At 36.4% G+C, this 25,684-nt stretch overlaps 1 protein-coding gene across 16 annotated transcripts in view; it reads right to left on the bottom strand.

The window, feature by feature from the left end:
• The window catches only part of ptprsa (protein tyrosine phosphatase receptor type Sa), a 259,420-nt gene that overhangs the window by 112,029 nt on the left and 121,707 nt on the right, over positions 1-25,684 (bottom strand). For all 16 annotated transcript variants that reach the window (XM_032572235.1, XM_032572242.1, XM_032572238.1 and 13 more), the window contains exons 3-5: positions 23,584-23,812; positions 7,113-7,258; positions 3,286-3,427 (exon numbers count right to left, since the gene is read on the bottom strand). In XM_032572235.1, the coding sequence (XP_032428126.1) occupies positions 3,286-3,427; positions 7,113-7,258; positions 23,584-23,680 (385 nt within the window). In that variant the 5' untranslated portion in view covers positions 23,681-23,812. The remainder of the gene's footprint in view (positions 1-3,285; positions 3,428-7,112; positions 7,259-23,583; positions 23,813-25,684) is intronic.

Here is a 25,684-nt window from a genome sequence, read left to right as displayed (position 1 = left end):
AAAACTAAAAAGATCTTTTATTTAGTCATAGCAAATCAGTTCTTCCTAGGAATGAGAATGTTAGGAAAGTTCTGTTCTATGCTTGGTCGTAAGGTAAGACAAACACCCACTTCTTTATCCAGAAGAAATGCATGCAATTCCTTGTTGGAATATTTATCTTATCAGCTGTTTAAGTATGGATTTCTTTAACTACTACCCCAATAGTTGATCAAAATGTTTCTGTGCATTTGCATTTGATAAAAAATCTATGTACTGTATGTTCCAATGTGCATGCAGCTGAAAATTCCAATATATGTGCACCGCACATTTCCGACCAAGCCAGCCATCATAGCGACCCATTTTCTGCCTCTCTAAATCCCAGACCACATCCCCTCTGTTTACTGGAAATGCTTCCCTTGTGCCTTGTCCCATATCCTGTAATCCTTTGCCATGTTCCAAGAACCTATGGTCAGCTATTGTCCTCCTCACCTGTTCTACACTGCCAATCATCCACATCACCTTCTGTTGTCTCCCTTCATCTATTGCCAACTTTTCTTGAATTTTAAATCCTTGTATTTTCTGCTGTTCCTCTTCCTCAACTCTAATTGCCTTTCACTCATAATGTTCAGTCTTCTTTACTTTCACCCTTCAAAATCTTAATTTTCCTATTTTTGTATTCTCTTGACAGATATTACATATCGCTAATGTTCTTAGAGTTTTCTTTTCTAGGTTCTATTCTGATCTGATGGGTTAATTCAGGGAGCCTGAGCCCAGTTAAGGATGGAAAACGGGACATTTCTGCTATCCTCCGCAGACATCTGTCAAATTCTCCTCCATCAACACATTTACATGCATATTTCAATGCTTTGTCTTGCCTGCACAGGAGATTTGCCTTCTTCCTCTTGGCCCTGGAGTGGATCTTGATAACTTCACAATTGTTATCTTGTTGTGTGGACTGCTCAGGATTTGTTCTGTGTTCCAACCGAGGGCCCTAGTGTGCATGTTCCCGAGAATTCAGTTTGCATGTTTGTTGTTGTTCAGTCTTTATGCTTGCCCAGGCTTATTTTGCCCAGGACTTTTGAGATTGGAATGCTAAAATCCTCCATAAACAAAATAAGCTTTGAATATGTTGTGCAGAGTAAACTCTTTTTTTTTTTTAGATGAAATCAGCTAGTGATTATCTATTCATCCATCCTTACTCTTTTTCATGGTCATGGGGAGCCAGCGGTCATCAGGCGAGATGCAGGATAAAACCTGGATAAATCACCACTCCATCACAGGACAACACAGTGACACAAAGGAGATACACACCTGGATGCTAATACCTATAATTAATTTAGCATATTAAATCAACTTAACAGTTATGTTCTTGGACTATGGGAAGAAGCTGGCGTACCCAGATACAACCCATCCATGCATCTGGAGAACATGCAGACTCCATGCAAAGATCTTAGGTCGGGTCTTTCTGGGATTTTAACCCAAGATGTTGTTCTGACTGGTGACTGAAATTTGAGAATTCCAAGACTTATCTGCTCTGATCACCAGGAAATTCAAAAATTACATCTTTTTAACATTTGGCATGTCATTAAGGGGTCCTCTTAGCCCCTTCAAAAATCATATAATTAAAATGCATGCACACATACAAACTGAGATTGGCATTGGCAGATTAAACAACTATAAAAATCAGACATGAGAGATCAATTACAAAATCATTATCGCTGCATTTCAAACTTCTTGCTGTTGATTTTCTATGCTTCATCATTTGCCAGTCTCAGATTAATTAAAAGGCTGCCATAACAGTCAAATATCTTAAATGTACTTGATCAAGAAAGAAAAAAAAGTGTGGGTAAAGCAATTTAAAGGCAAACACAGCACAGGAAATTTACAAAATGGACAGACTACAGTCAAATAGCTTACTCCAGGTTAAGTTATTCAAATTGTAACTGTATTTCTACACTAGAGGAACTCGCACCTTTGTCAAAGCATTGCAGATCTGTGTCTAACAATGACTAAGCTATGTTGGGCAAGGTTTGCTATCTCTGGCACAACGTTCCCACCAGACAAATGCTGCCGACACCAGTGCTGGTGGATCTGACGGCCAGAAAGGCCTGGTATTTGTGCTGCCAGCCCGGCAGCATTAGCTCAGCTTCATCCAGGCCTGGAATCAAGGCAGATGGCAGTGGAAGAGAAAAGAAGAAAAAGACACTGTGCTGTGTGGGTCTATATATTTGAAGCCATCAGCAAAAGGTGGAATGAGACAAAATCAGGTAGGTAGCAACATGTTTGTTCACCATAACAACATCATCATGACCTTAAATGTTATTTTGTCAACACTTTATCTAAAATTGCTTTTTATTATGAACTACTGTGTACTATATAGTTATTTTAGTCCTGCTGTATCTGTGGGCACTCTTGTATGGGATGTCCAAGCACATCTGTCAGCTGCTGTGTCCTCTCTGTAGATGCACAATCAATCCAATTCATCGAGGGACTTTAAGGGCTGCCAATGACAGCTATTACTATTACTTGAATGACAGCTGATTAGTCTCATCAAAAAAATATGTGATTAACAGCCCTCAACATTTTCAACTGCAAAAGAGTTGGTGGTTGCCATATTTCCTTTTGTTTTAGATCCATTAACATGGTTTTGGTACATTAAAAAAATTTAACCACAGATTTAACATTTCTTGAACTTGGCAAGTAAAACCTGTGCATATGAAGTCTCAGCCTTTAAAATATAATACTGTATGTTTCTACACATAGACAACATTGGATTTAGCAAAAGATTTATTTTAAATTTGGGCTTATTATTATTATCTTTTAGATAAAACGGAGTATAATAATTTCAGATTCACAAAGTATGATGTGTGTAAAATAAAACTGTTCCTAATAAACTGTCCCAAAGTTGAGCTCAGGACCCCACTGGGAAATCAATAAATTTTGGGCGTTGATGTCCTGTGCAAAAAAAACAAAATTCTAACCAACTAGATTTAATTTGTTATAAATCCTTCAGAAATATTAAATAAAAAACATTAAATAAAAAAATGTAAAAAAAAATTGTTAATCAATGCTGCTTGTGGTTTAATTTTTTTGCCTGACTATTTGACTTGCTACCTGAAAAGTACTGAAACTGAAAAGTTTCAGTACTTTTCACTGAAACTGAAACGTTTCAGTACTTTTTGAGCAGAAAGTCACAGATTGAAATTTCAGACACAAAAAATGCTGCTCTAGTAAATGTACTGCATAATTCCATGATGTTCTAAAGGGGGGGAGGTGGGAGGGATATTAAAAAGTAGGAGGCTTTACCTCTGATGATGGTGAGCTTGGCGCTGACAGAATTCTCGCCTGCGCTGTTCTCTGCTAGACATTCGTAGATATTCTCATCACGTGGTGCTCGGAGAGGTTGGATTCTGAGCACAGCGCCAGCACCCTCGTCAAACTCAATGGTCTGTGAAATGAAGCATAAGGGGCAAAGTTTGGTAACCTTTGTTTGGGATTTCAATTTAAATACCACAACTTTTTAAATTGGCAGCAAAGTGTAAGTAAAGAGTAGATCACCAGAGAAAGCAACTAGCAATGGACAGTATGGAGCTGAAATTTATCACAACCTTTTTTGCAATTTTCTTTCAAGTGATTATAAACAATATTACAATTTAATGCAGTCTTCTGGGAAATAATCATTGTTTTACTTTGCTGACTTCTACAGAAAATTTGCTACTTTAATCAACCAATTACATTAGTGTAAGAAGCTAAAGACACACAATAATGATGAACCTTATATCAAGGAATTTATTTATGCTTTATGAAAACTCAATATGAAAAAAACAGTTTGGGCTTCAAAAGTTACAGTCATACTATCAGATTTTATGTTTGTCATTGACTATGTTTATTTATATTGTCAGATGGACATAAGTATGAATATGGTCCCACTGTGATCAGTTAACATGTAGACAAGTGCACCACAAATATGGTTTATTCTATTCTTCTGAAACCAAACAATGCTAAAAAAAAAAATCCATTAAAGACAGTTTCCCTCAACACAGTTTGTGTTTTCATCTTGTTTTACAACTGCAATTATGCCTCTTTCTGCTTTGTTCTTGTGTTTCTTAGGTTTGTTGAAAGTCCTTGGAACAACAAAGATGGATAACATTGTGTTAGGATTGTGGTTGCTAAAACAGTTTAATAGGAATTACATAAATAGTAAGTGTTCAGTTATGTTCTGTTTATATGAAGTTGTAATGTTTGTGAAGGACTCTATTAACATTGCAGACAGATTCTGGCCACCGGGTTGGTATTTGGATAACCTAATCTGATCCGACTGAAAATCAACAGATCAATAGGTAAAAAACTATAATTTTGATGGTGGCAGTTGTGAAATAATCGGCTTCAGCTTTTTGCACAAACCGTTGTCTTCTGACATCTTTTCTTTGGTCTAATTTTGGATAAACCAGTCAAAGAAGATGATTAGATTCCAAGCCTGACAGCATAAACTACAGTTCTAGTGTCTACCCCTCTTAAATGGAAGCTTATACCATTTCAAGCTTAAGCAATAAGGTCTTATTGCTCCAACCATCTGAGCAATGTGTGACTTTGAACCACAAACAGGAGCCTTCAGCAGCTCTGCTGTTTGTGTGACGCACATCCCAGTCTGAGCAGCTAATTAAGCTAAAAACACTGCAGAGCATGCCATTGTGATCAATATCAAAGCAGCTGTCTAGAGGGTAGAGAAGATAAGAACAAAAATAAAACTACAACTTCAAAACCCACTTTACCAATTTTTATGCCCAGCTAAATGGGAACCGTCCATTCGGCTGGGCTCCTTCGTGCCCTTGGCTTTGTTTTTCACTTAGCATGCAGAGGAGGAGCAAGCACAAACAGAACATGTCTTTTTATTGTATCCTCAGTTGGGATTCTGGTCTTCCTGTTGATGCTTCTGTCATTTTTTTTTCTTTTGCTTTTCAGCGCCTTCCCCCACGGTTTCCCTCACGCCGCTACGCATGAATGTGCGGGTTCGGGTGTGTGCATAGATCTGAGTGCTGTCACTGTTGTCACTGTTAAATAAAGCAACTTTTTAATTAAGAGACATTGAGCATCAGTCAAGACTTTTAGAGATGCCATCTGGGATGCCTGCCGAGAAGTGAATAACAAACATCATGAATAACGCACAGACATAATCATGCAGTCAGGGCTGCTTCAAGAAAAAAAGAAAACGGCTCTGGAAAAATATGACAATAACAGAGTCAGTCAAGTGCAAAAAGGACATAGTTTGTGGAATGTAAGGGATCAGCATTTCAATGCTGGGCAGCTGTAGCTAATGATCAACATGTAAATGTTCAAAGGTTAAAATAAGTAAATCCATGAAAGGTGTGATGTGTTTTCTACACCAATTTATAAAAATCATGAGGGGAAAGATTAAATAATGAGCCTTTTCAAAATTGTTATGATAAACTCTAGCTGAAAGAAAACTGCTCGCAAGATGGTTAAACAGAGTAATGACAACTGAAAGTCAAAACAGTTGTCATTGTACAGTGTTTTGCGAAGGTATTCAGATGCCTGGACCTTTGCCACATTATGTCATGGTACAGTCACAAACTTGAATGTATTTTTCTCAAAGTTTCATGTGGTAGAGCAATACAAAGAAGCACATAACTAAGACATTAAGGAAAATGGTACATGGTATATAGAAGGGATTTGTAAATACAAAAAAATCCTTCCTCCCCCAAGAGATGATTTGGTAGAGTCATTTTTCACTTCAGTTGCATCTGCAAGTGTTGTTTTTGGGTATGTCTCTACTAGCTTTGCTCATATACATTTGCAAATGTATCTTTTTGCTCATTCTTCTTTGCTAAATAGCTAAAAACTCAGTGTGTTTGGACAGACCTTTTCAAGATTTTGAGATGAATTAGGACCAAACATCCAAACACACAAGTATGCTTCACTGGAAGTCGAATCTTCATCCCAGTCTCAAGTATATTCAGCCTTTTACAGTTTTCTTCCAGGATTTCCCTGTAATTACCACTACCCATCCTTCCAATAATTCTGTCCAGCTTCCCTGTCTCTGCTGAAGAAAAGCATAATTGCTACCACCATCATGTGTTCATTCAAGGTCATATGCAGTGTACAGAAACACGTTGTAATTTGCCTGGTCAATTTGCCTGTAAAAATTTGGTCTTATTTATATTTATTTATGACCATAGAAGTTTAATTTACATGCTAACTATGTTGCTTACATGGCTTGAGGCTAACTGAATCACACAACTTTACAGGTTTCTTTCCACACTGACTTTCATCTCGTCATCCATGAGAGTCAGATTTGTGCAGTGCCAAACTAACAGCTGTTCTATCAAGAGACTTCAACCTGAGCAGTTCGAATGTGTAGTTTCTGCAGAGATATAATAGTTGTCTCAGGTTCCCCTGTTAATGCTCTCTTCGCCCAGCTGGTCAACTTAGACAGATGGCTATGATTTAGTAGGTTTGCAGTTGTGCTATACTTTTTCTGGTTTCTATTAATGAACTCACTGGTGCACAGTGAGATGTACAAAACTTGGGATCTTGTTTTATAAGCTAACCCTACCAATAACTTCTCCATATTTTTAATTGTTGCTCTGTGCTCCTTGGTTTTCATGTTGCTTTTTAGTTTATCTACTATTGATCTTCATCAAAGCCCTCACATAATGATTACATTTATAGTAACAGTACATTACACTAGCTCCACTTAATAACTGTGCATTATTTAGTGTTGATCTATCACATAAAGTTGTAAAACAGTAAACTGAAGCTTGTGATTGTAACAAGACAAATGTGTGAAAAGTTCAACATTTGTGACTACTACATGAAGGAATAAAGAGGGTAATTAAGAGCCCACTCTTTGCAATCAGAATCAATAGCAGAAAAGAAGATGTCCTCCATTTTCACACAGCATTATTATTAATAATTATTAATAATTCTATAACATGTGTTCAGGCTACATTTAATAATTCACTTTAACAGACCTGCATGCGATCATTTAGAGTTGTAATTTTTTGGCCTAGTGTTGTATGACATGACAGTAACATAAACACTCTGTCTCTCCACATTAAGTCAGCCCAGCACACCTACAGATAGCTAAGCCACAGCATAATTCACAAACTTACCTCTATGCGCTGAGAGTTCACCTTCTTTCCTTTCTTGTTCCAACTAACTTTTGGCTTGGGGTCGCCTGTTGCCTGGCAGACAAAGGAGACCACTCCCCCCGAGACACCAATCTGGTCAACAGGAACTTTAGTGAACTCTGGTTTTGCTGGAGAGCAAAGAAAAACATACATTACCAAAGGCTATAAGATAAATGCTGCAGCACTGGTGCTAACTCAGTTCCTTTAATTACATTTCACAAAGAACTCACTTCCAAATGTCAACTGAGTGTGTGTGCAAGCATCCACACATACTTGATCTTGTTGTGTATCTAATTTTCACTTTGCACATCTCCTTGTATCCACTCCTCAAACTGTAGTGCTCTACAACTTTCAAATTTATATGGTAATGCCCAGGTTTTGATGATTACAAGCTTAAACATGCATCATTCCACAAAAAAATAAAAATAAAAATCAACAAAGGACAAGGTCCAGTGAAGAACCAAATTCTTCGGAAAAGGTCATTAACCCTCCTGTGGTCTTTGCACGACACTCAGGAGGAGCTTGGCAGATGTCATGGTTGAACAGCAGGGAAGCAGTGGGGGTGTCCCGTCAGACCGTCAGTTCCAGAAACCTCCCCCAGGCTCCAAAAAAAAACCTTGTAAAAGCACACGTGGGATCAGTGGAACCCTGCCGGACTGCGCACAGGGTAAAAAGCTTCCGGTGTCCAATCTACCCTATCTCTTAAGACCAGGGGAGAGTTAAAGCTATGACCTGATATAAGAGAGTTTTCCTCTTTATGGTAATAGCTAACTTATTTCTACCACAGAACACTGAAAAACAATCATTAGTTGAACTGTTCAAATAGAAAATGCCTCAATTGTTTTAACTAAAAACCAACAGTTAAAATAGCCGTCGCAGTCCATCAAAAGTTTAACACACGTTTGGGTTAAAGTAGGTTTAAGAGAACAAACTGGATAGAAAAAGAGAAAAAAACCTACAGCCTCCTGGGGAACTTGTTAAATCTGAATCACACAGATATACGGCAATGATCAAACGGCCAAGCGCACAACATCAAATTAATAATTGAGGGACCACGGGCCGACACAGGTCTCCAAGCACTGCTAAACACATATGAGGGAGAATTCCTGCATTCATTATCAGGCAAAGAGAGGTGGGAAGAAGGAGAATGAACCAAAAAGAAATGGCATGAGACATGGCAGAGGAAAAGAAGAAGCGTGAGTGCTGTGCCTGAGGAAAATAGGGCAAGTACACTCAAAGTTCAACTCTCTGGCTCCAAATATTAAGCCAAATATTTCACAATACTGTGAAAGGATAAAACCAACCACTACACAGCTCTTCCAACCAAGTAAGTGTTTAATACATAATACGATTATTAGGGACTATAAAGGATAAACAACAACACATTTTTTTGTTTTCACTCTTAAAGCTGCATCCTTGCATCGTTATGCTGTTTGTGCTGGAAAACTGCAACACCAATAATACTATTTAAAAACGAAAGGAAGAAAGAAAATCAAGCAAAATGCACTTAGAACAAAAGTTTAAACTTTTTCTCACTGTATATTACACAGATATGCATTTAAAAATACTATAAAGGTTGCGGCGTAGATTGAGCACCTTAGCCTTCTCATCATCTTAAGGAAGTGGCTTACATCATCTTCCTGCTGCATAAAATGATCCCTTCTGGCATTTTACACTTTCAATTTCCATCCTAAACATCTTTGTGCAGCTTTAAACAACACAGCTTCTCCAGATTTGACCTTCCTTTACAATGTGCCCTCTGTTGAGACAGAAGAGGGGCTTTACACACAGCAAGCCCATGGCAGTGGTTCTTACTGAAGGCCGGCATTCTTTGATTAGTTTTCCCGTGGACCGTTTGACATTTCCACCCAGTCGCATTCTCCCCCTCTCTCCGGCTTCGCAAGTTGAGAGAGATGTAAAATAAATGTGAATGCCTGGATGTCTGGCTGAATTTACCTCCTGACAGATTTTGGATTTTTTATTTTTTGCTATACAATGTACTGTATATAGTTTTGAGTATTACTTGAGGTAGGGTTTAAATAAAATAGGCAGCCAGCCAAAAAGAGAGCTGTGAAGAAGAAAAAAACCCAGATGGGATAGAAATAAAAATGGAAAATGACACAGTCATGAATGACAGGACGAGTGAAGGAGCAGGTGGAAAGGTCAGTGGTGGAAGGAATGCTAGAAGAGTAGAGAAAGAAAGTGACAAGGGGTCTAGAAGCCCCGAAATTGGTAAGAATGAGTGTGGTATAAAAAGTGCTGGACAACTCATCAAAAAGTTTTCCTAACTTTAACAAATTCTAGCTCTTACTATCTGTAACTCACAATTGTCAAGCTGCCCTTCACAGGAATCTACTTCTTGAGGGTCTACAGTATTTATCGCCTAAAGAAGAAATGTGTATATGATGAGAACACACCAAGCATTTTTCTAATATCATCTTTGACACATCAGAATACATTCTGTCATATGTTAATTTCAGTCGCACTTTTAAAATGATCACATCTAAACCTCATGCTCCATAGTGCATCTCACAATTAGAAGATGTGAATGTATAAGAAGGCCATGATTTTTTTAAACTATTCAAGAGAAGTAAGGCATATGTACACAGTGTCTTCTGCATGTGGAAAGAAAAGTTCCTTTACAATAAATACAGCTTTAACGGGTCAGAACATATAATAAAACCTTTACACAAAGCACTAAAAGCCAATGATAACACTTTCAAATGTGTTCTAAAAGTAACTGTAACAAGCAAAGAGGCATTAAAACAGGAGTCATTTGAGTCAAAGAAGTCTGATCAAGAGCCTAGAAGCAGACCTCTGCACAATCAAGAGATGAAGACTTTTCAAATAATCTAAATGAGAAACAAAATAAGTCGACGACCAGCCTCATGTTTATGTTTTAAAGATAACAATTATATTTTTGAAATATTTTTCAATTGAAATACATTTCAGACCAGATTTTAGGAGTGACTGGTTCTAGAAATGTATTGACAAACACATTCATTCTTCAGATTTGACAACAGAGGTGGATATACAGTAAATGACCATTTTGTTGCCTAATTTGTGAAATGATGCTTCAGAGTCCTTATTGTAAAAGTACAACTCAATGTACAGCTAGAGTCAGCTATGTAGATTTTAACATAGAATATTTTACCTTTTATTAAATTCTGTGTAAATGACACAGAATTTACACAGAATTGTAAATTCTGTGGTATTTTTTAGTACCAAAAAATATTGGTACTAAAACATAATGGCATTGTACTGCACAAAAAAAGGCTGGTTGAATCTAAACCTAAATTTTCTTAATAAGAACCAGAAATCCCCACCATGTCATGTATTTATTAAGGTGCTGTAGTGCACAGTGTCAAACACAGCTGTAAGATCGACCAAAACCTAAGTATTGTCTAAGTACACTTCCTCAAGCAGCACAATGCTCTCTTTTGTTGGATTTTTTTTATTATTATTTTTTTTTTAGTATTTAGTGTGTTTATGTGATACATACGCCAGATTTCATTCCTTTGATGGATTACATATCTACATTTCTTTGTTAATTCGGCAGAAGTACAGAAAAAATGAAAAGGAGAAAAGATCGGAATACATTGAAAATATTTGTCTTCCAAGTCTTCTTTAATCATGATTTTCTTTATTTGTCTTGTTTGTGTAGGGACGGTTAATTTTAAAAGAGCCTGTATGAGTTTTTATGCGCAAACCATCAAGAACCTCTTCAGCTGGCTGTGGGCTTGTGAATTAAAATTACACTGCAATTACTACAGGGGGTATGAAGTTTATGATTGTGTGAACTCTGATGAGCATAATTAACCTTTTTTCCTGTTCTCTTTTGCTATGTGCCTCTGGGCCTCATCTGCCAGTTAGTGCTGACTTTAAGCCCATGCTCTTTTTTTCCTGAAATTTTAACCTCACCACCGCACCAGTAATTGCAGGGTGGAAAAGGTTGAACAGTGTCTGGATTTTAAGTGCTTAAAATGTTTTGTGGTCATGAGTGATGGCACAGACTAGCCCAAAATATCAACAGGTACTTTCACAATGTTTCCTGTAATAAATCGGGCTCGACCTCTAGATAGGTTGTGACATCAGGATCAAATAAAATGCACTGCTAAACTGAGTAGAAGCTTTCAGGCTTTTTGTCCATTTACTATAGTGTCAGGTAATGTTGACAGCTGAGCAAATTGAGTAGGTAAAGTCGCTAAGGTGTTAAATTGCAAGGCTACACCTCTGACACTTTGATTATTTCAATTCGATTTCAAACCTTTTTTTCCCCCCCAAACTCTCGAGAAGTGAAATCTTTGCAGAGTGGCAAGTACATAAACAAAAAAATTACATTAGGAAAAGAATTATCGTACAAACTGTAATTTTGAATTTGTATTTGAAACATTGCTTCTATTTATAATGCTATAACCTCTCATTAAACTGGTGTTGTGCCAGTTCAGAAAGCAAAACTGCAAAGTAAATGCATAGCATATGAATTTATTACCTAAATGCATATTTTTCATTAATACTCCAATATACATTAGAATTTGCATACATTATTTTAAGATTTAGCAAAAACCACCAGTGGCATTTCAGTTAAGTGAAAATTTGCAAAGGTTCAATATTTTGACCACATAATTATAATTTGGCTGGAAAGAGGTTGCAACACAAAACAGACTCATGGATTGATACGAAAGAAACATGTCATGTCTTGCAATAATAAGGCATGTAAAGAAACCTTTTACTCAAAAAGGATAACACATTTGCATTTGGATTAAAACAGAACCTTCAAGGGATTGCCTTCCTGACATATTTGCTTAAACCCTGTTGCTCCATTCTCTGACGAGAACTACGGGGAACTTGTAGTTTTTACACCTGAAGTGGCAAAATGTGAAAGCGATAAGGCATTACATTCTGTGTAGCATCTTTTAGTGTGACGGTGAGCTAGAGTATTCAAGCTAAAAAAAAAAAACATAGTAAGAAATTTTAGGGTTCTTTATCTAACTGTGCCATTACTTAAATGTGTCTTTCCATTTATTGCAACATGTGTAATAAGTCCATCAATAAAAATACAAGTAAGCATGCATTATGTTCACATATATGACGTTGAAAGGACATTCCTCCTGCAGTGGACATTTGTCCCTTTCAACGTCTCCCCTCTATTCTCTAAGCTTTTCTCAAACAGGCTGAGGTACGGCAGAGCCCAGATAAGCACACCGAGTCCAGTCTTTATCAGGCTGGCAGTGGGACATGGCCTCAGCTAAAATAACCAGCAATGGGGGCACTGCTATCTTCACACCTCCCCAAGAATAGAACTGATCAACGCATGCGGGGCTGCTCAGAAAAAGGGGGAGGGAGAACACTCACACTGTGCACACAGACTCATGTTTAGCTAATACAGCTACCACCTGCTACTGGCCGCTACCTCTGCTGGACCCGATAACACAGAACACACAGGCACTGCGATTTTAATGTGGTGGAGAGTGGGAGGTGGGAATGTGAATATGAGATGGCTCCATTTACAGTACTTTACTGTTGTTGTTTGATGGGGACGGGGGGTGTAAAAAGAGGTGGGGACTGGCTTTATGACTAATACCGTAATTGGCAGAAAAAGGTTCTCTACTCATAAATAGGAGCCATTATCCACTGAATTAGCAAAGTGGGAGACAAAATGATGCAGAGCCATTCAGTGATTTGCCGAGAAAGAAAGAGAACTGGTAAAGAGCACTTGTTATCTATCTTGCTACAAATAGGTAGCTCACAGCACATTTACCAGCAGCATCTGAAAAGAACACCTGGCAAATGTGTCAACTCCCCCCAAAAATAAAATGGAATAAGCTAGCTACATCTTCTTTTGTAAATTGGAAACCCCTAAAATTTATTATTTGCTGAAGATGTATATTCAAATATTTTCAAAGCTTTATTTTTCATTATTTGATTATTTAGTTTTTCCCTCTTAAAATAGTAACATAAAAATACATACTTTCTTTCACATATTTCAATAATAATCACTACAAAGGGCATCGTTTATCTCAAATTTTAGAATATTTATATTCTTGTTTAGCATATTTATATTGATGTCAAAACAATAAAGCTACTTTAACTAACATTGACCTTAACATACATTCTATCCCTTCCACAGATCTGTATGGAATATTTTTGAAGGTTTATTTGATTGGAAATCAGGCTTGCTTATTATTTTGCATTGGTATATTTAGGCAATGTTATGCAGAAGCATATTTGATGGCCATTTAATTTTGATTAAATTTAATGATTGTCTTCCAATCTAAAGACCTCATAGTGGCATAAAAGATATAACAGGAAGATATATATAAAAATATCATATATAAAGTATATAAAAAGTACTATGAAAAAAAACACATTATGAGGAAAAAAACACAAAGACATAGCAGCAAATTTAAAAGCTATTCACTGTTAAATAAAGTTTAAAAAAAAAAAGAATATTGGTAAAATACTAGAATAGAGATCGTCTCCAAATCACCAGCATGAGTCTATAGGGAAAAAAATGTAGTTTCAATTCCTAATTAAAACTTAATTAAAACTATTTTTAGCTATATTTTTGACAGAAATACCAGAAAATATTACATGTGAATTATTTTTCCCAATTTATTAATATGGTGTCAGTTACCAATATTTAGAGGTTTTTTTTTCATTGACTATCATGTGAAAAATAGGTAAATAAACAGCATGCTTGGGTTGTATATTTATTTCAGAACTGCTATGTCGTTCTCTTTTTTCAGTTTGCGTGCACACTTTAGAGGTTTACGTCAAGAGGAATACAGAAAAAGACAGAAGAGCAGAAGGACAGACAGATTGATCAAGCCAAATGTGCATTCAAGTGAATGCATAATTAGACTTACACACACACACACGCATGCACACCCCTGCACGCCTGCACACACACACCCCCGCACGCACACGCACACCCTCTGGGCCTAAACAACCAAGCTCCATCAATCAGGACCAATTCTCACAGGCTGCCTGGACAAGTGCCATCACTATGGAAACCAAGCTTCAACACTAAACCAGTCTTGCTTTGTCTTGTTTGGAGGTTTTCACTGAGTCACTTCCAACAAAGACCAAATAAGCAGGGCAAAACTTGGCAAAAAAAAGTCGGCTCAGTCTATTTTCAAATTCTGGTGAGAAAATACAAACTAAAATGAAAGACACCTTCAGAGAACCATGTAAATAGATTTCAAAAGAAGGGAAACTAGTTTACCTACTTTAGTTTGAGTAAATAAGTCAAATTTTGACAAAATAACTCACTGAATGCTCACACAAACTCTGTTGATTTAAATAAAAACAATATAGAAGATAGTCTACAAGAAAAGGATTTATTTCTGTGCAATTTGCAAATTTAAAACTTAACTGAATAGTTTATTTTCTAATCACAATATTTTAAAGAAGAATCAATTGGAATTTTCACTTGGGACAGCTGTGATTTAATTATACTACCTAGACTGTGCAGCCTGATCCTTGACTGTCAACTGTTTTTCCCTTCAATAGAATATTATTATGATGCTGAGATAAAGTGCAAATGTAACTTTAAGTTTATATTTCTTTTTCCTGTTGTTTCACATGGTATTATCATGGTGGAAGACCTACTTTAAGGTATACAGTGAACCCTCGCTATATTGCGGTTCACCTTTCACGGTCTCGCTGCTTCACGGATTTGCATCGTGCATTGTGTTCTGCATTTTGATTGGCTAAACAGTCTCTCCGCTTCTTCTCTACCTGTGTGTCAATAACGTTGCGGATTAATATGTACACGTACTGTACGTAAAACAGCGTGCCAATTTCAAGAATCTTTTTGCCAGAAGAAAAAGGAGCGACAACAACTACCAATAACTACGTTCTTCTCTCGAAAAAACACACCTGCACCGCGGGCTTTAGAAGAAAAAAACGCTACAGAGCGGAGTCAGGATGCAGCGGCTCAGTCAGAAGAGCAGTGAAATACACGTGAGTCACTATTTGTCCTACTGTACTTTGTATTTTTTTTCATAATCATTTTCTCCCGTTCTAATCCAATTGCTCGGGTCGCGGTAGGGTGGTGCTGAACTCCGCAATTTGAAGCCTTCAGTTCGTATTGATGATTAAAATTATTATTTTACAGTACAGTAGTTATTTGTAAAAAAAAAAAAATAAAAAAATATGTTTATACAGTACTTTTATTTGTTAAACAAATGCTGGGGCCTGTAAAAAGGTTTTGTTCTTTGGTTTCAATGTATTATGGAGTATTTCATTGTATAATAATTGTAAAAAAAAAATAAAGGTTAGTACTTCATTTCGCCTATCACGGGTTCTTTTGGGAACGCAAACCCCGCGAAAAACGAGGGTTCACTGTATTAACACTTTCCAAAAATATTCTACAGGCAGGAATTGATATTTTATCAATTTTGGATTTTTCAAGGTTGGATTTTTAATTAGATGATATAATATGTGAAGTTCACAAGAAAGCAAAGACAGTAAGCTTAGAAATATAGTGCTTTCTACAGGTAAGAATCAAATATTTAAAAAGCATTTACACAACCTCTGGTTTAGAAGTTTGAAAGAAAAACATCAGAAGAAAGAGAGAAAAATATACAGTATGCCATAAATGTTGGCTGCACCAAAACAAGAAGATTAAACTTAGCAGGCCTGAAGAGGATTTGCAAAAAGGAAGGGGAAAGTCTGCAAAAACATCTTATGTGATGGTACACAGAGGTGAAAAATTTTGTCCAGTCGCATTACTGTCACATTGATGCTGCCTTTCTATAAAGAGTGACGCGCTTGTAATAGGCACAAATTGGTCCCACAGAAACCGCTGTTCAACACTTAAAAAAAAAAAAACTGCATAGGACATTAAGTATCCTCCAACCCACCAGAAATAAATACACTCAATTCCTGACAGAGAAGACGGAAATTAAACTTAAGAGTTTCTATCTGATATCAATAAGGACACAGAGCTTGTGGAGAGGTGAAACAGGAACAATTTTGTTACATTTAAAAGACTCACTTGAGGCAATTGACACTTGTTGGCTCATTAAATGAAGAGGATGCCTCAAACTGCCAAAGGTGTTGTGGCCGAGATTAAAACAAATGACAAGGGGGAGAAAATGGAGAGCAAACAAACCTCTATGAAGCCACTAAGAGAACACACAAGATGAAACAGTGCATCGTTTTTTATGCCTTTACATCCACCTGAACAGAAACTTTCTCCTTATAACCCTGGGGAAAATATTCATTTAAAATGCATCAACTGCCTATGTGATGTGTCGAACTGCTTTCAACAAGCAGATGAAGGAAGACACAGCCTTCACATACTTCAATCACTTATTCAAACTGCCTGCAAACCACATAGACTGCTGGTATCGCTCCTCTTTTCTTAGTCTCTTTTTATTGACAGTAATTTTATGAATTATGCTGATAAATAGTTAAAGGTGCAATCAAACTACAGACATAGCTTAATGAAATTGCATATACTATATATATATATATATATATATATATATATATATATATATATATATATATATATATATATATATATATAAATAAAATCTAACGTAAAAAAAAAAAAAGAAACTATTTCAATTGTTACTGCTCTGATCTCAGTTGCCGGCCAGAAGTCTCTCACACAACACAACAGATTCTGACTCATGAGCCATCCAAAACAACGAAGTGACCTTCTGCTGGTAAAACTAGGAACAGAAAATAGAAAATGAATATAAATCTTCAGTTGTCAAAGCAACTAAGAAATGTCTTCCTTGTGGGTAGTTACTGATACTTTGTTGATACAAAAAAGTTCATTAGCAATGACTACTATTAAAACCTTGATTACAAAAAAACTAAACAAAAAAAAACAGTAGGGTACGCAATTCTAATCGGATTATTTGACTGGCACCTACAGTATGTAGTCATTTTATAATATGTCCAGATGCACAATAAGGCAGCATCATTGTCATGTAAACCTGCATGATGATTTTATTGCAGCTATTGTACGACTGAGAGAAAGATAATGCATCGGCTTATTTGCAAGTCAGAGAAAGTCAACAATATCGAATGAGTATCTCATGATTTAAAAAGATTTTTTGCACAGTAGAAAATCAAACTATTTCTATGGTCCAGAATTGAAAATACTAATGAATACAAGTCCAAACAGGCTATGTGAGTAAGAAATCCCTATGTGTCCCTTAATTAAAAATTTACCTGTTTTCTTCTCATTTTGAAAGAGTAACATAATGCCCAGAACAAGAAAAACGAGCCCCACATGAGCCCGCAGGGTGCATATGAAATTGAAATTGACAGAATTTACTTGCCAGTGTTGGCTCAAACATAATTTGACTCAAAAAGATAAGAAGTGAGCCAAGCACAAAGAAGCAAAAAGAGAAACAAGGAGCTGAGCTATAAGAGCAAGAAACAGCTCCACTATGGGGTCTTCTTTTTTTATTCCAACTAGCAGATTCAAAGGAATATAAATAATTGAACACTTTCACCCCATCACTGTGAGTTCTGGCCAATTATTACTTCAAGTTATTTGCCAAGAATGCCACTGTGGAGATCTCTAAAAGGCCAAAAAAAATGAAAAAAAGAGAAAAGGGGGAAACGGAGGATGAAATGCCACCACATAAATGGATAAATAAGGGATCCTATATGTACAAAACCTCAAAAAAGACATTTATTCTGCAAAAGTAATCTCAAAATAGACAGATACCATTAAGTGAACAATCCAGTGTTCACACAAGCCCTATCATGAATTATCTTCAATCACGTATTAAAATCATCTATTATCATTATATCTAAATCTTGGATTCTTGATACTAAAAAAGCATTTGAGCTTAAAAAAAATCACAAACACTCAGCAGCAGCTTTATCAAGTATATCTATACATATGATTCCCAAACTCCCAAATAGGCCATATAAACTGCAGCAACATTACATTTAGATGTAAGTGGTATGAAGAAAATAAATTTAGGTGCCTTTAAATGTGGCAAGATGCTCAGATTTACAGATAATGAGTGGCAGGTGTGTGCACAAAAATGTAATGTGGAAATCCCAGGTTAGAAGAAAATAAGCAGAAGACCACACACGGTGCCACTCTGGTCAGCTAAGAACAGAAAACTCAGACTAAGCTAAAAATTTAAATTTTAAAGTTGGAAAAACATTGCGTGGTTCGATCAATCATGATATCAGCTGTGATACTCAGATGTTGGGGTCAGAAATTGGTGCACACACAATGAAAGCATCTCCCAACCTGCCTTATATTAGAGGCTCAGGCTGGTTTAATGGTTATTTTCTTGGCACCCTTTGGGTTTATTGCAATCAACTGAGGCACTGTTTAAATGCTGCAGCCTACATGAGTTTTGTTGCTGTATAGCGACAGTGCGCCATCTTCTCAATGCTGTGCCAAAAGGAAAATGCACCATGTCACAATGCTCAGATAATTTCAACCTGGTTTCTTAAATTGGATTTCAGACCATTAGAGTAGCATTAGAATGTCCAGAAGACTGATCTGCAAACATTGTGGGAAGCTGTCATTTTAATATGGATAAAAATCTCACAGATATGTTTCTGACCTCTTGCTAAAACTATGTCGCGAAAAATTAAGGAAGTTCCGAAGGCAACAGGAGGCCCAACCAAGAACTACCTGAAAACGTGGCCAAAAGTGTGTGTGTGCATTGATCAAATTACTACAATTTAAGCAGAGATTTTACTTGCAACAAGAATACATCAGATTGTGCCTCAGCCAACGCTGAAGGTTTATACCTTGATCAATATGTTGCAGTGAACCCTTGACAAAGCTGAGGTGACAGTTCACATAAGTATCTTTCAGAATTTGCACACACATGCATAAGCAGCCAAACACACGTGGTCTTGAATACAGATGTATGCAAACATGCAGATAAATATAGACTTGAACACAAGCTAGGCATTAATATAAGGTAGTTGGAGACGCAGGATTTATTGAGCCATATTTCTTTCTCTTTTGATTAAAAAGTGTCTTCTTCTCACTATGATTTATGAGCATAAATAAAAAGGATCGGAGGGCAGAGAGAGAAAGTGGAAGGGAGGGACGTGAGGGGAAGGAATGACATCATGTTTTCAGACGGGCTTTTCTGCAAAACGGTGGCATCCTTTCACTCCACCGAGTGGGAGTGAACACAATTGGACAAGTGCTCTACTGTGTGTGTGGGGGGTTGGGGTGGAGTGTGCTTGTGTGTGTGTGGAGTGAATCCAAGCAAGATAAAGACAGGACCTATGTTAGTGTGTAGTGACTGAAAGAGAGTGAAAAACAAACAAACAAAAAAAATATATATATATATATATGCAAATATCATACAGAATGAGCAGGAGTTTTATCAACAGATGGAGCATGAAAAGATTGAGGAATAGTAAAAAATAAACATAAAATAAAAAAATAGGCTTTTACAGTTCTGACAAACATAAATGGGAGTTTGGATGGTAAGAGTAGGCCAAAAACTTTGTTACTGCATGGAAATGAAACGAAAATGTGCTCAGTGGCCTCCATTACATCAAAAACTTTTGACATCTGCTCATCTGTAATTTGAGATTTTCTTGAGCCACATAACCAAAAAAAAAGGTTTCAATTATACTACCAGACACTCAAACCACTAGGCAATCAAAGGCAGACATCTCTGTCAGAACATGATGGAAAAAAAATAAATAAAATCAGGTGGTGTTCATGTTATCATAAACCCTTGAGAAAAAACTGAATGCCAAAACTGAGATGAAGAAAAATACAGCCGAAGCATAAAAGGTTAAAAAAGCAATTTATCTCCCAAATTACATCCACAGACGTAAATTACATCTAGTGACAAAAACACACACATTCTGATACCTACATTATATATATATATATATATATATATATATATATATATATATATATATACATATATACCCATGCAGTCATGTGGGATGTACAAACAATGAAACCCAAGAAGAACCTCCCCACCTTTTTCCATTTCTTAGCAGAGCCTCATCTCTGTTTTGTCTCTTTAATGCTGCTCTAAGCCCATTTTAACAGGGAAATGGTGCAGAACAAATCCCAAGCAGGAGTTGACAAGATGGGATAAGAAACTACTGATGCACCCTTGTTACGAACATGAGAAGTTAGGGAGGTTAAATCAGTGAACAGTGAGGGATGCACAATGAATGAATGAGACAACTTTTGTACAGGGATTTTCTAATCAAGATTTTTTTTTGTCCCAATTGGGCAATTAAGATTAGATATTTACCAATGCCTATATAATACAACAGTCTCTTAGCAATTTTTCTCAATGGAAAATGACATTTCGTGCCAGTCTGAGCTAATGGAAATAAAAATGTATATCTTGCTCCAAGGCTGACCAGTACTGACACTGTCTTCAACAAATTCATATCTCATTCCTGTTGAAGATAACTTTATTTTTTGCAGATCATTTTGGTGAAGTGCTTGACTAGCAACTGTAACAGTAGACAAAAATCAGAATTTGTTAGGTTTTTATTATTTTTACATTAAGAAAAATTAACAAAAATGTAGAGTTTTTTTGTTGTTGTTTTACTTTGATAATCAGTGAATTAATTAATCTTTTCAATTTCTGAAATTTCTACATTTTCCAATGAATAAAGTAGCACAGCCAGGCACACCAAGTACTTTGATAGATGGATAGATTATACAAGATAGCGCTTGAAAATGGTCAGTGTTGATGTTTTAAACATTTTGAATAAACCTGTATAAATTGTGTACTTAGTTACTTTCTTAGATTTGCACATAAACACTCTATTTACATGTTTAAAGCAAAGCTGCATTTGTTTGGTATGCATGCATAACGAACAAAAAGGGCTGTAACAAAGATTTTTGGTATGAATTTGTGCATAGTTACACCACTAAGTGTTTACTCTCAATTTTATATGACTTATTGATAAGTCGGCTCATAACATAACTGTTTACAGATTAGTCAGGGACTCTACTTGGATCATTTATAAAACATCTTCATTAGAACATTCCTACTTTCCAGTACATTAATGCTTTAGAATTGTCAGTATTAATAATATGTCCTCAAAGTAGTCCAAGAAACAATTTAATGTCCTTTCCACATAAAATGTTACTAAGGAAATTCAGTGTGCCTATTAACAATGTGAACTACTTGCCCCAAGTTTTATTTTATTGGAAGTTTGCAGCTAATATTAGAGGTTCTGTAGCCAATGAATCCATTAACATAAATAACTATAAACTGGTTTCAAAATGTGCTTAAAATACAACAAAAATATCCTCAGTCATCCTCTACTGTGTAGATATACAGGTTCATCACTGTAAACATACTAATGAGTTGGTCATACAAGCCACTTTTTAAAGCTTTACATGTGGTGTGGTTCCTTTCATTTTCCGATTCAAAACACTGACAAAGTCCTTGAACTGCTGCCCTTAACTGACATCCCAATAACGGCTAAAAGGAGGATGACTAAAACCTATAGAGATTCTAAAGAAAATACAATTTTAAATGATTGACAAAACTAAAGTATCTTAGTCAGAGGCTATATCCATTATGAGCCAGATCCATAAATGATAAAAATGGGAGTTTGGATGGTATCCAAACCTTGCTCAGCCTTATCCTTTGTGGAAAAAGGAACTACGAAACCAGGAAGTCATCCCCTTCACATAATAGCATATGCATTTTTGGAACTGATTCAATTCAAGCTTTAAGCTGTGAACTAGAAATGAGGCAAAAGGGCAACAACATTAAATAGTAAATGAAACAGACAATATTATTTTAGCATCCTGCAGACATTTAGATTGCATACTTATATTTGTTTTTATTGGCATTTAAAAAGTATTTTTTAATTTATGTATGGCACAAGTCTGGGTATTAATGGTGCAACTATGGCTGCTCACACAGTGCTAAAACACTTTGTGACAACAAAAACAACAACTGGGTGGAGACTGCTTTGACTTTCTCACACAGGTTAACAGCTGGTTGATGCAACACTTAATGTTCTTGAATAACTGAAGAAAACTCTGTACTATTAAAATCTACTTAACTGCATCTTGGAATTTAGCCTTTGCCGTTTATTAATCTCTGCAGAACTCTTTGCACTACACTTGAAGTTTGACAGCTCCTGCTACTTTTCCCCTCCGATGCAGCAGCTTTCTCTTTCCGATTTGAATTTTTTTACTGCAGAGTTGGGACTAAGAAATAAAACTGCATGCATTTCCCTGCTTTGTCCATACTTTTTCAAGTTACATTATCACAAAAAACCGAACCTCTCACCATATACAGAAAAAAATTATACAGTAAGTGCACTGAAGGTATACAGCACTTTTCTAGTCATACCAATCACTCAAAACACTTTGTCCTACAGCCACATTTACACTATCACACTCACAAACGTGCACATATTTATGCACCAATAAACAGATTTGAAGGCAACGTAGGGTTAAGTGACATTGACATGTGGTGGGAGGAAGCTGGAATCAAGCCCTCAACGTTTGGATTACAAGATGATTACTCTTTGTGTTGAGCCACAGCCACCCCCATATCCATGCACAGGTGAATTTGGAACTGAAAGTGGGACTCTTGCACCATATAAATCTAAATAGAAAAAGTTCACTATTCTTACCTTATGCATACACACAAAGTAGCTTTACTTAGAAAAACAAAAAGACCAGTAGTAGGACTCACTGAAAATTTTTAATCAAATTAATTGCAATTAATCACGTTGTAATTGAAAATCATATATTGTCAAAAAAGCAACATTTTCAATTCATAAACCATTTTTACTGCTAAATTATTTGATGAATAGACATATGAGCTCAGCAAAACATATATTTAATATTTTTAATCTGTTTTTGAGGTTATTCAACTATCAGATTGGGATCAAGGGCTATTAGCCCTAATCAATGTTAAAGTGTTTCAGGATCCCCTGATCATTATGCTTCTTCAGAAATGGACGCTGACATTAGCATTGGGGATGTTTGTGCTTGTTGTCTTGAATTGAGATGGTATTTTAGGCTTAAATAGCTTTGGTGATAGACCAACTTCTTTCTGCACAACTTGCACAAAACAAGTCTTTTCCAGTGACCCATCAGATAATTTTTTTGAAGCAAAAATTAATCCCCAGTGGGCCATGAAAATTGACTTTGTCACCCACCACTGTTGCTTGCAGATCCCGCTTGTGCATCAGATTTATTTGCACACTAGAAACACAATACTTGGAAGTATTGAAACAGGCTATTAAATGCACAACAATTTGTAACGTGTCAAAATATATGTAATTAAGGTGTTAAAGTGCCAGCCATAAAAAAGACCTTTAATTATTGTTCATCACAGCTGATCTTACAAGTTAATCTTACAACCCAAATAGTATTTACTTCAGTCTCAATGTTTTATGTCTTAGGTATTAAAAAGGTATTGCATGCAAAACATAAGTCATAAACAATAACATAGCTGAATCTGATACTTACATGAGGCTTGAGAGCAGGTGAGCAGCAGTGATAGCAGCAGAGTGGTCACATGAAGCAACAGTGGCAAGGAGAGACGAGGAGCACCACTAGTGGCCATCTTGGCAGTGACTACAGTAGGGAAGAGGGGGCTGGAAGGGGCAGGATGGGACGAATCGATGACCTGGCCAGGGAGGCGAGGCCCCGACCGAGCAGGGATGGTCGGGGTCGTCACGCAAAACTGCTTGGCACTCTAGAAAGGGAGAGAAACATTTCTTTCAAAACCAAATGTACATGCATTGCCAGCAACCTTAAAGGGAACATTTCATGAGAATAAACTGTTTTTAGTAGTCACTGTTGTTAGAAATTCTCCAGAAACAAATTGCTGCACTTTGTTTTATGGTCTCATTTTTGAAAGGATCCTAGTAAATTCTAACTTAAGGCCATGACAAAATTAGTCAAACATACACCACTATTAAGTTCAGTAAATAATTCAGGACCTAGTAATTATAGGTGCTTGAATTTACTTTTTTATCCTCAATGACTCTTTGATTATGGTTTTATCTCTTCACTGTATTTGTTTTAAAACATGTCAGGACCATTTTATTGTACCTCTAAAAATCAAGCACACTTCCACCAAATGGTTAAAGCTGTTTACTGTACAATATGCATCATTCTGGAACATCTGAAGACTATTAGCTTGAGGAATTTAGAGTTAAAAATACCATCTACGTCTTTGCCAAAAATGGCCTGTGACTCTGATAAACACACAGAACATAATGCGCAACACTGTTCACAACCCTTCAATGCTGCTGACAGATAATTGGTAGTTAGGTCAAAAGAGGTCAGTGACAACCACAAGCAAAAGTGTCATATCGCACAAACCTTTAACCTTTGCATTTTCCAACAAGCATCTCCTCGTATCTCTTTATCAGCAGGGCAATCACTGTCCTGTCTTTTTTCACCACTTTAATCACCTGATCCTGTCAGCCTGTGCTTATCCAATTACACAAGCATCTGACGATATTCCAAGCAAGGTCTTTCCGCTTTGGTCAAAATGCTGTAAATCCCTCAATACAAATGAGAATTGGGGTCAAAACCCAACACAGTCGAGTTCTCTCATTGGTATGGCTGACACAGCACAGAGCCTCCGATCGGTTATACAAACCCTTTAATTATAAATGAATACATTGAGTTCGGGGACATATCTGTTATAAGCTACAGATACTGTCAAATGTGCTGTATGGGGAAAACAAAAAGGCAAAAAATGTTATTGAACAGTTCATTTATCCCGATACCTCAATTCACTAAGTGAAACAAATTATTTAGATGAACTACACACAGCACATTTACACATTTAAAATGCTACATTTAAAATAAGAATATTATATTAGACAAACAAAAAAATGCTTAAATGTAGAGTTATTGAAAAGGATGTTTAGGTTGTTTTTTGTTTTTTTGTTTACAAAAATAAGTTTTTTTTTTAAATCTGAAAAAATACAAAAGTCTCATGGGAATGCATATTCTAATTTACTGAATATGACAGTACAGCATCAGATTTTACATTGTAGAACAATGTAGTCTAACCTCTGATTATTTCTCAGAGGTGTCAAGTTTCTAACAAAACAACACATTTAGATTATTGCAGCTTTGTTTTTGATTGTGTTCTTCAAAGTGGCGGAAAACCACACCCAATTACAGTGCAACCAAACACCCTAGGAAGCAAGCATGAAAGTGTCCTATCCTCCTTCAAAAATTCTTATCCACTCTGTCTTTACATGGCACAAAAACACAGCAGACACATGCAGCTACAGGCACACTGAAGATAAAACCCACCAACACATACTGCGAAATCAATCCACGGCAAAAACTCTATTCACCTTTGAGTACCCTCTTTTCACATATGCAATTTAAACGGAGCAATTTGAGAACACATGACATGGGTACACTTACAAAACCACAAATCCGGGAAAAAGAGAAAAACAACAATAGATCTTTTAAGGCAAAATCATGACAACAAGGAGTGGGTGTTATTCAGAAGCTCTGCTCATCTTTCAATACAATACTACACACACGACCAACATGTGTGGGCTCTTTTGTGTGTGTTGCTTTTCTTTTTCTTGGC

This window comes from Xiphophorus hellerii, chromosome 9 (genome assembly GCF_003331165.1).
Source record: "Xiphophorus hellerii strain 12219 chromosome 9, Xiphophorus_hellerii-4.1, whole genome shotgun sequence".
NCBI classification, from domain to species: Eukaryota; Metazoa; Chordata; class Actinopteri; order Cyprinodontiformes; family Poeciliidae; genus Xiphophorus; species Xiphophorus hellerii.
The sequence above is the reverse complement of the archived record's forward strand: the minus strand, read 5'-3'. Positions and strand labels throughout refer to the sequence as shown.